This window comes from Cydia strobilella, chromosome 7 (assembly GCF_947568885.1).
Source record: "Cydia strobilella chromosome 7, ilCydStro3.1, whole genome shotgun sequence".
NCBI classification, from domain to species: Eukaryota; Metazoa; Arthropoda; class Insecta; order Lepidoptera; family Tortricidae; genus Cydia; species Cydia strobilella.
In genome coordinates, this window is record NC_086047.1 from 16564674 (window position 1) to 16581747 (window position 17074).

The following is a 17074-nucleotide window of genomic DNA, read 5'->3' on the forward strand; positions in this document are numbered from 1 at the left end:
GCTGTATCTCATGAACCGTCACAGATGATGTATTTCTGTTGCCGCTATAACAACAAATACTAAAAAGTACGGGACCCTCGGTGGGCGAGTCCGACTCGCACTTGGCCGGTTCTTTTTTCAAATATAAAATATTTCAATAACACGTTGTGGATTCTAGAAATGTAATAGTATTTCGTGTTTTATCCCTCGAGGCCGCAAAGATCAAAGCATTTTTTATCTTAAGTACAGGTTGAGCGACTGGATGACATTTTATTTAATAGAACATCGCATGGGTTGAGGACTAAGTAATCCCAGATCGGTTAGCCAAGAGAATTCAGAGGATTATTGTAATAAATATTAAATGTAAGATATATTTTAAGACCAAACTTTCTTCAAATAAGTCTAAACTCAATTGCGTCGGAGTGCTAGGTATTTTACCAGTTCTTTTTTAGGGTTCCTTACCCAAAGGGTAAAAACGGGACCCTATTACTAAGACTTCGCTGTCTGTCTGTTTGTCTGTCTTTCTGTCTGTCCGTCTGTCACCAGGAGTCGTAGCACGGTACGCTTATCACCATGCCTGTCACGTTCTAACAAGTATGTGAGTGCGAAAGTGACGGACTTAGTGATAGGGGAAACCATGCTGCGCGGGCAGGCTGTATCTCATGAACCGTGATAGCTAGACAGTTGAAATTTTCACAGATAATGTATTTCTGTTGCCGCTATAACAACTAATACTAAAAACAGAATAAAATAAATATTTAAAGGGTGCTCCCATATAAACAAACGTGATTTTTTTTGCCATTTTTATAGATAACTAATGGTACGGAAACCTTCGTGCGCCAGTCCGACTCGCACTTGGCCGGTTTTTTAACTTTCAGGCTTCAAATTCATCTTCATACGTTGCAAAACTGCGAGCACGGAAATATATTGTGTTCCTATTACATATTTTCATTATGTGAATATCTCATAGGTACATACTCAAAAATATCAAGTCCGTTTTCCTTGCTAAATATTATGATTATATGGATTAATTTCACCAGACCGCAACGTAAAAAAGCGAAAACATACGTGGAAAAAAGTCACCGATGGGGCTGCCAACAGAACCTTATACACCTAGCCTACCTCGCATTAAAGATAACTCACAATAAACGGTCCGGGTCCGGGCCGTGACGTCCAACACTCATGCATAGAAAACATCATGTGATCGCCAATCACCCGTCATAACAGAAAACGCAGTGTCGGACGCCTCGGCCCGAACCCGGCCCAATTTGCGTGAGTCATCCATAACTGTAGGTACTCCTCGTACATCTATATTGGATGTAATCATCCATCCATCTTTATATTGAAACCTACCGACTGCGCCAAGTCAAACGTGATATTCAAACAACACAGACTTAGATATTGCAGTTTATTTGCTTACCCATGCATAAACACCACATTTTAGAAACGACACGCACTTAGTTATCTCAATGACAATTATAGGTTATCGCGAACAATATTGCGAACAATATTGTTACGATTATTTCATCCCAACACTGGTCATGTTGACTTATAGAGGGCTTAATTTAGATATTCCGTTGAAATTATGTGCTAATCGTTAGCTTGATAGGGGCTAAATGTATTAAATTAAAGGTTTGTTGGGATTTGGGAGTCGGGACCAATTTAAACTTTCGTGGTTTTATTGAAAATTTTGGTAAATTGTAGAAAAAGGATTTCTTTTGCGAAAGTAATAAAATATACCTGACTATTATAAATTAGGTTTTATACTAAGTATATTCAATTAAGTAACAGTATATTACCCTTTTTATTGTACATTCTCCCCTTTTATTATATATTGTCGTGACACGGATACGTTTCAAATCCAGGAAAGGAAATCGAATTTAAACTGTTGTGAGTCATACTAACATTAAATAATTTTACGGTTTAGACTCACTTGTTTTACACGCGCGCTTGTAGTACGCGATACACGGCCGTCGTGAACGCTGCTCGCACTGTTAGTGCTGGAGAGAGGAGACCTAGGTTCTCCGAAACATGTCGTGCAAGTAACTAAAACAAGTGAGTCTAAACCGTAAAATTATTTATTGATCCAGGAAACTTCATCAACTACAAACAGGGGAAAAAATAGCATATCAATAAAAGCAGGTATAAGATGAAGGACCAGTGACCTTAGTAACGATGGGTTTTTCTTCCTTGATGAATCATAAGCGCATTGTAGTATGCCTAAATTGAAGAATAGTTATTGTTTATACAAGGGTGCAAAGTTGCATTTTACCCGAGTGTGTGTTCTAGGGGGAAAATAGAACCCTGAGCGTAGCGAGTGTTACAACACACGAGACGTAAAATAACTTTACAACCGTGTAACGAAAATCTTTTCACCACACTAAAGCGAGGAAAATACTACATAGGTACAAGAAATACGAATAAAATGAGCTTTTATTTTAACTAGTATACAAATTGGCATGTCATCTTAAGTAGGTACAGCCGGGGTACAGCCAGGCGCTTCATTTAAAAATATTTCAATACTGAAGCTTTTTTTCAAGAATGCCATTAGCTTTGGATACTTTTCAATATGAATTTCTTTAAAAGTTGATTGAAAATGTACTCCAAAGAGTACATGGCTTTTTAGAATTGGCTTGTTCGAGGAAATATGACAATAACACCGTTTCGGAGAACATTTTAGCTTTTTATGCCTCCATTCATTGATTAAATCGAATCCTTTGACGTATTTTACTCGCGATTTTTCGGGTAGCAAATGTAACTCTGCAGTTTGTACAGCTTACCGCAATTCTGCTGGCGTCAATTGTAATACCTATTCGTCTTCTTCTTCTTCTTTTTCTAGGGGCTATGTAAGGCTCCAGAGCCTATGTATCACTGCGACCATCTCTGATCTATTGTGATCGCCACCTACTACAACTCTCGATCCAAACCTGCAACTTCAAACAGCTGCAGGATCTTTTTGGTTTCGAGAGACTTTAACTCCTCCGGGCGCAATATATGTCCACCCAGGATCAAGTCACGAGTGCGCATTAGGCAGGGGCACTCTGTGAGGATGTGTAGGGGCGTCTCCTCTGCCTCCATGCAGAGTCTGCACCGCCCCATGTCACGTTTCCCCATAGTGTGCATGTGCTTATTTAGGCCGCAGTGCCCGGTAAGCGCCCTGACCAAGTTGCGCAGTTGGTTCCTAGGCAGCGCCAAGGCGCTCGAAGACGCCTTTTTGCTGAAGGCCTTGATAAGCGCTACCTATTCGTCACTTGAGTCACTCATATTCACACAGAAACCTCGAGAATTTGCGTATAAATAGAAATTGCAACGCACGAAACACCGACGCCAGAATAGTTTTAAACGAAGAATCAAGAAAAAATTCCATCCGGGTGCGTTCCACTATGTGTTTTTAATTGAATATAATTCAATATAAAATTATTTTTGCGTTCATACTACCCGATTTGAACAGACAATTTAATCAGATGGCCTTTACATGTTATTATGTTTAAAAAAGTAAAAAACCGGATTAGCACAGGATGGATGAAATGGCGACAGGTTACGGGAACCATTTGTGACGCCCGTATGCCCCTTTGGTTGAAGGGTAAAATTTATAAAACGATCACAAGACCTGTCGTCATGTATGGATCAGAGTGTTGGAACCTAAAGGTGACGGATGAAAAGAGATTGCATGTAGCGGAGATGAGAATGTTAAGGTGGATGTGTGGCGTGACGAGAATGGATAGGATAAGGAATGAGTATATAAGAGGAAGCCTGAAAGTTGCACCCATAACAGAAAAAAACAGAAAAAGTAAGGGCAAATCGCCTAGCATGGTACGGGCATGTGATGCGGAGGGATGAAAGTCATGTGACGAGAAAGGTATTAAGAATGAATGTGGAGGGAGGTACGAGGAGAGGAAAACCGAGGAAAAGGTGGATGGACTGTGTGAAAGATGATATGAAACTAACACGAGTGAATGATGAGATGACGGGTGACAGAGAGGTATGGAAGAAAAAGACCTGCTGCGCCGACCCCAAGTGAATGGGACAAGGGCAAGCGAATGATGATATGTTTAAAAAGTAACTAATAACACGTTCGAATTTCAAATACTATTTGCACTCTTGTGAATAAAATGCAGTTCTGCTATCTGTATTTAAACAATAAAAAAGGGCTTTTCGAGCTAGTGAGGTGAGAATATATATATTTTATATTGACTTAGGACAATTGGCCCCAGCATTCAGTTTCTTAACGGTTTCCACCTCTATTTTCCCAATTATCACTCCACTTGTCTATTTCCACGGATAAGGACTGTTTTCTACCTATTGTCGGAGCAGCAGTCTTTGCATAACAGTAATAGTTGGCAAAGCGTTCTGGCAGTGCGCTCTGTTATCTCCGCTTTGAGTAATTTATGATATGAAAATATTCTTTTCGGTTATCTTCGTTTAAAGGATGCATTTATTTTACATGCAGATGGGGATAATGCTTAACGCGTCTAAAATGTGTATAATCGTACGTACACCGGTCATAGTCAAATTCCATGCTGCCAATTTAGGTTTTTAAGCATAAAACTCTTCTCATTATAACAGTTGTTTAGTATGTGTTTTTTTATGTGTGTAAATTACATAAAATAAATAATTTTGAAATTATCGGGTTGGACTAAAGTCGTCAAGCTAGCCCAGTGCGAATAAGGGATTTCACACACATATTACAATTTCTTCGTGGACATTATGCACGGCTTTTCACGTTTTTCTTTAGCGAAAAGCTTCTGGTAAACTCATTAGTACAAGTCGAATCACACAACCTCCGATTCTGAAGACAAAAACGCTTAGCTTATTAAATTACTTGGTTACAAAATTATTCCATGTGCGTAATTTAACCATAACCAGCGCGGTAGTAGACAGAACTCTTGAGTGGTTTAAAATATTTGCGAACTCGCAGGAATCCTAACCCATAAACGCTAGTAAGTTTATTACTTAAACCAAAACGGTATTTTATCGGGTGAACTTACTTTTATTACCATTTATCCTTACTTCTGGAGAGTGACATGCTCTTGGTTCACGGTAAAGTCCCGTTTTAGTTAAAATTATCGATAATTAATCATCTAAATACATTAATCGGTCGAATTTTTTGTATTTATAAAAAAGTTTGACCAAAAAGATTAATGATCCACTAATAACCACTCTATGTGTCACGATTGCTATGAAATTCTGATTAATATCGCCCACAATAGGGTTACGTCAAGCAATGTGACATTTACGCCACATTTCCCGATTTGAATAGTAATACAAAAAGTTCTTGATTCGCTTTACATCCCTACTGCCAAGCTTGAGTGCCGAAACACACGGCTTATTTCAAATGTCGTACACGTGCGACACGTTTAAGGAAAAGTGTGACAAATTTTATTAACGACAATGACGTGAGTAACAATGTTCCCTTAAAATCGTTACGTGTTGTGTTACGGGCCATACAGCGCTAAAAATATAGGCCTAATTTAATCCTACTGATATTAGCGTGTTAAGATGACATTCGGATTGTGACTACACAGCAGCGGATGTCAACTGCAGCTGCGATACCTGTTGCGACATTACGGCTGTGGTATTGGCGCGGGTGCTGTCACTGTCAATTTCTAAAATGAGTGAAGGATTGAACGTTCAAATCGCGGCAGTAATGAGGCTACGTACGTCACTCATTTTATCAAAGAAATTGACAATGACAGCGCTTGTGTCCACGCCGCAGCAGTAATATCGAATGTCAATGTATATATCTGGGTTTCAATCTCGGCTCGCAACAATGAGTTTTTCGAAGCAAAAGTATGAAACATTACTTTAAAGATTACCGATCGCTTTTTGAAAGACAACAATATGAGGAAATCGGACTTATCCCATGAGGCCTAGTTTTCCCTTAGGGTCTGGATATCAGATGGCAGTCGCTTTCGTAAAAAAGTAGTCCCTGTGCCAATTCTTGGGATTAGGTTTCCGAGGGGATCCCAGGCTCCCTTAGTGAGCCGTGGCAAAAATATGGAACAGAACTAGCTAGCTATATGGCCGTTTTCTACTAATTTGATTACTGTCTTATTGTTCTTGAACCTACGTTTTAAAATATTACAAGTGCTAAAATCTTGAAAGGGTATGTTACAAGCTATATTCGTGAATGTCGAATACGAGCCTTACGTTGGTCGGATGATCAGCTGGTACTATATCAACGGCACGGCACTCGGAAGCAATTCCGTTCCGATTTATTACATCTATGTCGTTCAGTGTGTTTGTACCCTCTGATATATCGGGCTGTTTGGAATGCCCTTAATTGTGGGCGGGCCGAGGTAATTTGTCAAGTACTGTTATTATAAACAAACTTTACGAGGGCTATTTTTGGAACAAAGAAATTATGTATACAATGTGTCCTTAGCTATTGGACAAACCCTGAAATCCCACCTAAGGTTAGTATCTCATGAATGCACATCCGTTAATATTTTTTTAATTAGAAAAATATAATAAAAAAAAATACTTTTCAAACAAAAGTTATTTCCAATAACCGACAACAAAGAAAAGAAACATTAATAATTGGCAGTGTTTTTGACAATTTGTTTGAAAATGTTCGGCAATGATGACATTTGTCAAAAAGTCATAATCTTATTAGTTTCATAAATAAAGAAAAACCGGCCAATTGCGAGTCGGACTCGCGCACCGAGGGTTCCGTACATTACATAATATTAACAATGTATTTTATATGTGAAACGTGAGTGAAAGGTAAATTGCGGTTTACGATTTATGACGTATTTAAAAAAAAACTACTTACTAGATCTCGTTCAAACCAATTTTCGGTGCAAGTTTGCATGGTACATGATATATTCTTTTCAGTTTTATCATTCTCTTATTTTAGAAGTTACAGCTAGGGGGGAACACATATTTTACCACTTTGGAAGTGTCGCGCAAACTATTCAGTTTCGAAAAAATGGTATTAGAAACATCTTTATCATTTTTGAAGACCTATCCATAGATGTCCCACACGTATGGGTTTGATGAAAAAAATTTTTTTAGTATCAGTTCCAAGTATGGGGAACCCCCAAAATTTATTGTTTTTTTTTCTATTTTTGTGTCAAAATCTTAATGCGGTTCACAGAATACATCTTCTTACCAAGTTTCAACAGTATAGTTCTTATAGTTTCAGAGAAAAGTGGCTGTGACATACGAACGGACAGACAGACAGACAGACATACATGACGAAACTATAAGGGTTCCGTTTTTTGCCATTTGGCTACGGAACCTAAAAGAATAAAAAAGGTGGAAAAAAGTTTCATACTTTGAGGATATATTACCTCAGGAGCTATTAACACAAATAAAATAGGTTTCTCCAAAGTAAAATATCGTAATTTGTTAATTTCTTTGTAACCGCTACACCGGTTGTTATGGTACTTTGTATATTGTTCTAAATACCCTAAAAATGCATATATTTCGGCTTTGTCCAATGTATAATAGCTCATTTTTAAAAAGATTGTTATAATGACTTATATTGACCGGGATATAGACCGTGATTACCTTTTGCCGTGACACAAAAGGTAATCACGGTCTATATCCCGGTCAATATAAGTCTAGTGAAACTAACCGTGAATCATTCAAAACCGTTATTGTTATAATGTTAAAGTAGAAAAACTGTTATGTGTATCCTGTATTCAAAACTAGTTTTTACTGAGTCGATACGGAAAATTAGTTTTAATTAGATGTCGAGTTTCAAATTTGATATTTTTGTTTAAGGTAGTTTGTCTAAATATTTTTAAATGTAGGTAATTGTGAAAACGCTCTAAACCCTTCCAAGCTACCTATCCCTTGCCAAAGCGCACAAAGTCGTATCGCCGTCTCGTTTTACGGCACTTATGAGACGCCATCTTGGCGAATCTAGTTCCCGAATAGATCCTTGACTAACAGCATCGTCTTTAATTTGAATAAATCAAAATGTGTGAAAACTACCAAAAACTGTTGAACTGGAGTGAAAGTAATACACGTGATTGACGCTGAAGTTTTGGTGAAAGTTTGATGAAGTGCTGGCCAGCCGAAGAGACACACAACGAGTTCCAAAGGCAGCACAGGCATTTCTTCTAACACCTTTAATTCTAAGCGTCAAACAAGTAATACAGTCCACTTATTATTCAATTCCCTTCTGGTGTCTTGAGGGCTCCCATACATATCTCCCCGCGTATTTTCCCGCCTAAATAGTGGTATAAAGGCACTACCATTAGGCATTATGCGTTTTCACTTAAAACGGGTTTTTACTTTTAAAAATACACCACTGAACCACATGAAATAACTAAAACATTGAAACTAACTTAAAACTAACTTCGCCATGATCCAAAATAGTGTTGTACGTTGATATCGTAAGTTATATTAGTTAGATATCGCATCCGTTTCCGCATAAAAACTGCCTCCCCATTACTAAACTTGCGGGGTTGCGAACTGCATCGCAGCCATAATTGTGTGTTTTTAGTTTTAAGATAATATATAGTTTTTAGTTTTAAGGTATTTATCTATGGGCCACTAGTTGCCTGAAATAAAGTTATTTCATTTCATAAACTGTACCCCCGCCCCGTAAGTAATCCGTCCCCCCATTTAACCTCCTCATAAAAAGTAACCGCTAACCGATACATCAACAAAAAGTCGATAAAAAGGTGGCATGAACAGAGGGCTTAAGGTGGTCGCTCTTTTATCGTCTCATCGTGGTAGTCACTTTCTAACGCTGCGTCTTACGTAGGCGAACACTCGCGAACTCGCGGCGCGGCGGGCCCAAGGCGTTCGCGTTCGCAACGAGATTGCCCACGTAGGACATTTCCATAGGTATCAAATGATTGATTCACCCCGCTCCGCGCCGCGCCGCGCCGCGCCGCTTCGGGTTCGCGCTGTAAAGTACGCTGCGTAACAAGTATGTAAGTGAGGATAACCTAACAGACAAATAGACTGGGCCCCTATTCGAGATGCACACCTGTCAGTTTCGGCATCCACATCAGATCAACAGTTACGACCGACGACCGGTCTGGCCTAGTGGGTAGTGACCCCGCCTGTGAAGCCGATGGTCCTGATGAGTTCGAATCCCGTTAAGGGCATTTATTTGTTTGATTGACCATTCCTGGTAACCATACTGACTTAACTTGACTTGTTCTGAGGTAACTGGTATTCCTGGTTCCTGGGTCTTGGGTGTTTTCTATGTATTTATGTATTTGTATATTATACATATCGTTGTTGAGTACCCATAACACAAGCCTTCTTGAGCTTACTGTGGGACTTAGTCAATCTGTGTAAGAATGTCCTATAATATAAAAAAAAAACAGTGGAATGATTCGCCTATTGTAGCCGCATCATACTGATGTATTATGTGTTTTGTAGCACTATACATACTTTAAAGTCATCAATTTTATTCTACGAACTCAAACTGCATGTCGCGTTTTTGCCAAACCATGTATTTAAACATGTCTCCTCCCCTGTGTGTAACGACTATTGTTCCCTGTATGTCTGGCATCTCTTTACGAGCAAGTGTTAAAAAAGTGTATTTTATAATCCGGCTTTAAAACGTTACTAAAGTGTTATCATCACTTCCGAGCATGCAAGCAGATGGGTGTTATACCTCCCACTTTATTACGGTAACTTGAAAAAACTGCCATCAAATTCTACGACAGTTAGAACTTTGATGCCGCATTGAGTTTTAATAGTTCCCTTACATAACAATAAAACCTTAAGGACAATGTTCGTATCCCTGCCAAACGTAAAAAACAAATTCTGTTTACCTCGGTTTTTACTCAAAAGGAGGCCAATAATAAGCCTGAAAGGAGATAAAAACGGTAACGAACCATCTACATAACAATACTCCTTAGAGCAGCGTTCGAACATAAAAATCTGGTACTGATATTTCATTATTAGCAACGCATCTCACTCGCACCAATATACAAGTACCAGCAAGAAGCGCAGGCGGATGGTAGCAAAATATGATAAGTTTATATAAATTCCTTAGTTCGAATCTGGCTCCTGTTATCGGCCTAGCCTCTTTATTGGGGATGCTTTGATGTAAAAATTAATTCCCGACCTCAAAGAAACGAACTGTACATGTCCCTATCGGAAACTAGTTTGGCATCTTAGTTCGTTAGGTTCATGCGTGTGTCATTTGTGAAGTTACCTGACTACGGCAACGAAAAGGGAGGGTTATGATTTTGACCGGTATGTATGTGGGTATGTATGTATGTGTGTTCATTTGTTCCCTCATAACTTCTAAAGTACTCATTATAATTAAACAAACGATGTGTCATTGGAATCGTCTTAAGAGCCCGGTAAGGATTTTGAAGCAAAACTAACTGTAAAATTGATAGATTAAGTCGTTGAAATTATACACGTTTTGTTACGTAATATCTAAATAAAAAATATTGGTTTCTATTAGCACGTCTTCTCATGCCTTTTAATAATGAGTTCGCGAGCGTGCGTCACCGGTAATATATAAAGAGAAGGGGCAGTTTTTAAAAATTCATAAAAACATTATGGTGATAAATTATACAAAATGATGTACGAGATAAGAACTGGTTCAGCAAACGTTGTAGATTGTTTAAGTATCAAAATTACGTTGAAATTAAGTCGATTTTCAGAGAAATTCTCACTTGTTTTGAAGTAATTTCTGGAGAAAATTGATTTCGTCTAACTTTCATTTCATTTCATTTATTCATATACAATAATACATTGTGTTTGAATGTTTACACTACTTCAAAGTTATAATAATAAAAATGTTGTGTGTAAAAGGTGGAGTACAGGATATGTGTAATACAAAATTACCATTTTTAGCCGTCAAAGCTTTACGAAATTTACAAATAAGAGCGACAAAATCAGTGATTTATGCGCGTTTACCTAAACGTCAAATTTAAAATTTTGCGTAGCCTGTTAAATACATATAACATAAAACAACCTGCGACATTAGCGACCTGTCACTGAAGGTCGTCCGACGCTGACGTTGAGCGTTGGAAATATACGGATACGACAAATTGAATATGGACTTAGACCGGGGTAAAAAGGAAAAGAGGCCTCGCACACATGAGAGGGACTGAGCTAATAGTCCCAACGCTGGCTAAAAGCGGGACGTCGACTTCAATTTCTTTGGAGATATTTACATCATCATTATATTTATACATATGCAGATCAGGTCATGAATTCATGATGTTTACATGAGCTTATTGCGTGTGCTGTCAAAATCTCTGCAGATTTTTCTTGGCTTAACTCTACGAAACTTGCTACGCTCGTATTCAAAGCCTTTCAATATGTATCGGTCACTATGTACTTAGGTAGTTAAATTCTTTGTCGAAGTTGGCACAACTCTGAGAATGTCACAACCTGTAAATTTTTAGTAAAAATTAAGTTGAAATTTGGTACACATATGTAAGTTTGTGACCCAAAGATGGACATGTATCGAAAAACAAATTCATTTTACCCACGGGGGCCAGTTTTGGGGGGTAAATGAGAAAATTAAAAAAATTTGCTAAACTATATCGTGTTACATATCAAATGAAAGAGCTCATTGTGAGAATCTCAAATATATTTTTTTTATAATTGTAAGATAAATATATTGTTTAAAAGTTATTCAAGAAAAGAGGCAATAAATGACCCTTCCCCCCCCCCCCCCTTTATCTCCGAAACTACTGGGTCAAACATTTTGAAAAAAATACACAAAATAGATCTTTACCTATAGATCACCGGAAAACCTATTAGAAATGTGCAGTCAAGCGTGAGTCGGACTTAATTACTTAGTTTTTGATCCGACCCCTACGGGTTTTTTAAAGACATTTCACATAAAAAATACATTGTTTAAATTATGTTATGTACGGAACCCTTGGATCGCGAGTCAGACTCGCACTTGGCCGGTTTTTTTTTCTTATACTTGACATTACCTTTCACACAACAAAAGGCAGTTTGCTAGAGAATTGCTAAATTTAAAACGTAAATAAGTATTTATTTTAGTATGACAAAATACCACACGCTTAGAACGATAATATTGTTGCAATTCGTTTTATTTATTTCTACCAAACGACGACGAAACGATTCTAATCCATTCCATCCGGTGTTGAAATTTCTAGCGCCAAATAAATTAAAACGTCAATCCTTATCTGTAAAAAAAGGTAATCGTCGACATGTCAATAATCACTATTATTTGCCAGTGGCGCTAGTGAGCACGTTGATGGGCTCTTAATAGTTGTGACAAAATACGGGCCTATAGTTGCAACCGCTATGTGGCGCTGTCGTGCACGGTGCCAATAGTCACGAATTCGATATTCCGTCACCATTGCGGTGCTGGATTTCTGATTTTGCCATACATAAAACAGGTGTCAATGACAATATCAGAGTTTATTATGTTACCTTTGATTTGAAATCCAATCAATGTCCGTCTGTTTGTACCTAGGAGGATATAACCAAACGGAGTAGCCATTAACAGGCGTTCCCCTCTGTCGAAAATAGTTGGCCAATGATCATAATAATGATCGCAATGTATGGACTGACCTTTATCTGACATGGCTATTTTTATGTTACGTATACAATTGACGTTCCCCTCCCCCGCAATTCGAAATTTAAAATTCCACTCACTTTGTCAACTCGTAAATGTTCCGATATAAACTTAACCTTAAACTCGAGAGCTTACAGTCTATTTTATAAAATAAAAAACATTGATAAAAATATCATAGAATTCGTCCAAAACTGTATTTCTGATAATACTAATAACGTCGGGTCAGGGAAAGTCATTCCGGAACTCTGGCAACAAACTTTCTTCAATATAACGAATTATTAGATTTGACGACAGCCAAGAATATCTAATATTGGAGATATATTTTTTGGAAGGTTTGCTTTTTGTCTAGAATAATAATGAAAGCCTTAATTTAGGATCATTTGGGTCGGTTTGTTATTTATTAGTATTCGTGATTGTTGTTAAAATCTAGAAACGAGTGTGATGATTAATGTTTTATGGATAAAACTAATACACCTTGTTTTTATTGAACTCCGATTTTATTGAATTTCCAGAGTAAGTACATTCCTGGGTGTAAATTAAGTTAAACTACTCAAACGTTGCAAATACTGAGACTATGAGTTTGCGGCGCTTGCAGTGGAGACAATGGGCCCCAGGGCGGCGAATATGAAAGCCTTCATGAGGGTCTTGTCGACACGACTAGTCGACGCCTCGGGAAACCATAGGCATAGAATAAGTAATAGTATTATCATACAAAACGGCCACGCACCGCCCCGCCTCGATTCGAATTACCTCGCCCCGCGACAGCAGATTGACGACCTTTTGCCGACCGCTCAGTACTGTTTTTAAGCAACTTACTCACACAATCGCTGTTGGGATATTAACATTATTAAAAATATTTTTACTCATTTTGATGTATTTTAATCATATTAGCTATGCCCGACCATTTGATTTTTTACCAAATTATTACAAGAGTAAGGGGCGAAAAACAGGTTTCATACAAAGTTTTAAAAGCTACATACACTGTGTAAAAATATGTCCCATAATGTCAATATCCAGGGAAGAAAATGAGGACGTTTGTATGGAGAATCGATCGTCCGAAGAAGTGGAGTTTTAAAATTATGGGTAGGTAACATATTGAAATAAGCGCAAATAGAAACAAAAATCCGTCTGGTTAATAAATAAAACGTATTATAGAACCCAGCAATGAAACCTTTTTTTGGAAAGCGTGGTAAGAAAAAGGTAAAATCATTTCACTACACCGTCATAATTGGCATCCTCCTATAAAATCCTGTCATCTTATTATTTTACCGTCCCTTTCAACATATTAAGGCTTCATATATAAGACTAGTATAATTAAGGCCCATGTACAACCCACCTACTTGGCTCTTGGAATTATCGGACATGGCCAGCACGCGGGGTATCTAAATAGGTCGGAGTATCGCATGTGAAACCCCACACTAGCTCTGTTGTTACATGCTATCCGAGCACATAATAATAAAATAGATAGGTATATCCTTATGTGTAGATAGAGGTAGTTTTAAGGTTTCATTCTTTTATTAACACACATATCATAAGCCCTCTATGATGCGTTTGAAAAACCGCAAATTACGGCCAGCATAGTATACACCATAGGTACACCTTTTTTTTTCTGAGTGGGAAATGCATTTACGCACCGTCCCCCGGCCGTGGGAAGGCCATTGATGGGGGGGTGTGTGGGACTCGCCGCTCCTGTCCCCTCTCATCTGACGCCCATAGGTACACCTGTTTTGTTGCAACGAATTTCTTATCTGTGAAAATATATTTTTTATTAACATTCACTTCAACATCTCTGAAAAACGAAGGAATTTGATTTGACCTCAATCCTAACATCGGTCAAGATAACGTTTTATTCGAAATAAAATAATGTCAATTGCAAATAGTGTAATGTGGTGTAATTAATTCCGTAATGGCGGTCGTAATATACGGTTCCTGAACACATCATAGAGGGGTTATAATATGTGTAAATAAAGCAGTGTAATATACACGTAATGCAACTTTATATAATTAGGTCCTAAAATTCGAGTATGGGCTAATGAATCGAGCGAAGCGAGTTTTATAATAAGACTACATTCCTATAACCACATTAAAACTACATTAAAACACTTCAATCTGCTATAAATTAACTCGTTTCTTAATCCTCGAAGTAAAAAGGCTTTCAGCTGATTAATTTTTCAACCCCCTGGAGCCGGTCCAAGGCATAAATCCTGAATAAAACAATTAGAGTTAATCTATGTTTAAACAGCGTCTCTTAGCTTAGAGACTTGTGTTTTTGTACAGCGCTGTTAATAGTGAATGGAGATAAGTAAGTTTTTTAATAAACCCGGAATTATGTAGTTTAATTTACGAGTCCGCAGCAAGCTCAGCCGAATTTCACCTTCCCATACAAACGGAGTTTCGTTCTTATTTTAAAACTAGGTACGTGTTGGATTGTAATAAAACTTTGCACATACAATGGCATGAGGTATATCTAGTCCTGTAATTAGTTTATATAGCTCCAGTTTATAAAACGAACGAAATAGAGCAAAAACAAGTTTTGTATGAAAAACTTAAATTCGCCGTATTTTTTTAACTATGGTATCTGAAGCTACATAGACTAATTACAGGACTAAGATACCTTATCTTATTGTAAGTACAAAGTTTCAGATCAATCTAGCTAGTCGTTTTAAAATGAGAGCGTAACTACGTTTGCATGAAGAACCGAGCTTGCTGCGGACTCTTAAGCTAACTGAAGAGCTTCCTCTTCAGTTAGCTTAAGAGTCCAGCGGGGCTAAATACATTATTATATACATAGTCAAATAGTCATATCAGGGGGACAAGTCAAGACGATAATCGTTGATAAACTAGAAGAAAACACCAATTGATATTGATACTTCAATAATGTATGGCAATAGTCACGTGGCCGATACATTTTTTTCTTTTCGTTTGGCAACGTCGATGTACGATTATCATCTTGTCTAGGCCCCCAGAAGTCAGATTGAAATTAAGTCACATTAAAATGCAGACTATGCAAATTAATAGGGGACATAACAGGCACTACCAACTTAGAGTCAAACCAAGAAAACTCTGCAGAAATTTTGGCAACACACGCAGTGCAGGTGTCATTTTACACGTCAAACTTTTATGAAATTATGACGTATTCATAACACTGGCACTGCGTGTGCTGTCAAAATCTCTGCAGACTTTTCTTGGTCTAACTCTAATACTATTCATAGTCGAACGAGTTGCATAAAAATATACATACTAACTATTCAACCCGTGCAGGTTAAGAACTGTTTGCCCTTTATTAAGTATTTTTGCATTTTCCACATAAATCGCTGTTTTTTGTCAAAATTTTTGTTTATTTCACCGATATACTTACGCCCATTTTTCAGCGACGCATTACTGTCTTCTTTACACTTCGCCCATGTTTACTTTGTGGTGTCATGCCGGTTAAACAATGTGGAAAATGTTTTGAAAGCTGTTCGTTGTTTATTTTGTGGCTGACGCTTGAAAGAGTTACTGTTTATTTGTATGTCAGTTGATTCAATTCTCAGTATGATAATGCATTGAAACCCCGTCCTAAGTACCTAATTTAAGGTTCTTGCTCGTAGTAAAAGTGACATTTGCTCCTGATTTATTAATGTTTTTACACACTTTTATTTAGCTTGGCTGCGTATATTTGTATAAATATTTTTTTTAAATGTGCTTCAAATCTTGTAACTTAAATTTGTGGTGCGGCGGGTGTCTTATTTAACTGAAATTATAATAACAGTGATATTTTCACTGAGCGGTCTTTGTGGGAATACACGTTTCTGTCGGAAAATCGCAGTACTTTTATCAAGAATTATTATATAGATAGATATAGATATTTTAGTTAATGCTTAGCTGCTTCCTTATTATTATACGCCTAATAAAATAATTATTACATAATTAAAGTGAAATGAAGCTTAAACTTTTAATGAACCGTTATATTAACATTCAAATGTTTTTATACACTTACCCGTTATCCAGCCCAGAAGTAACACCAGCATCAGCTGACACACACCCATTTTCAACATTTATTGAGAGTTTACTTATATTTAAATTCTCGTGAGCTCTTCGCACTTTTCATACACATACTGGTATTTTTTAATCACATTAACACACTATTTTAACTTTTATCGCGATGTTCATTGTTGATGGCCACACTCATGGCTGCCGTTATCTGTAACAAAAAAAGCAAACATTTGATAAATTCAATCCGATGCTTGAGTGATTTGTTGGTTATACCTAATAATATTTAATTATAATAAAATGTTATAACTACAGACTAACGGAAGGTTTCGAGAACAGCAATGATATATTGCCAGAAAAAATGTGACAGTGCATAAGAAATGACATGCAACATTTTTATTTTTTGAAATTTTTCCGCAGTCTACACATCTGTAGTTGTGACATACAGTATGATAGAAACAACACAATATATATTTAATTACACGAACGGGTCTACCGCGATTTAATTTCATTGTTTTTACCTCACAACATAATATAGTTCTCAACTTTTTTAGTGGCTTCGCTGGCTGGCTGGTCATTAAAAATATAAAATGACATTTTAATTTAGTTTTAATTACATTTTCTTTT

The 17074-nt window shown here is 37.3% G+C and overlaps 1 protein-coding gene across 1 annotated transcript in view; it reads right to left on the bottom strand.

The window, feature by feature from the left end:
• LOC134742673 (uncharacterized) overlaps positions 1–16653 on the bottom strand; it is a 294576-nt gene extending 277923 nt beyond the window's left edge. The window contains exon 1 of the mRNA XM_063675862.1: positions 16455–16653. Within this exon, the coding sequence (XP_063531932.1) occupies positions 16455–16512 (58 nt within the window). The 5' untranslated portion in view covers positions 16513–16653. The remainder of the gene's footprint in view (positions 1–16454) is intronic.
• Positions 16654–17074: the final 421 nt, after the last annotated feature.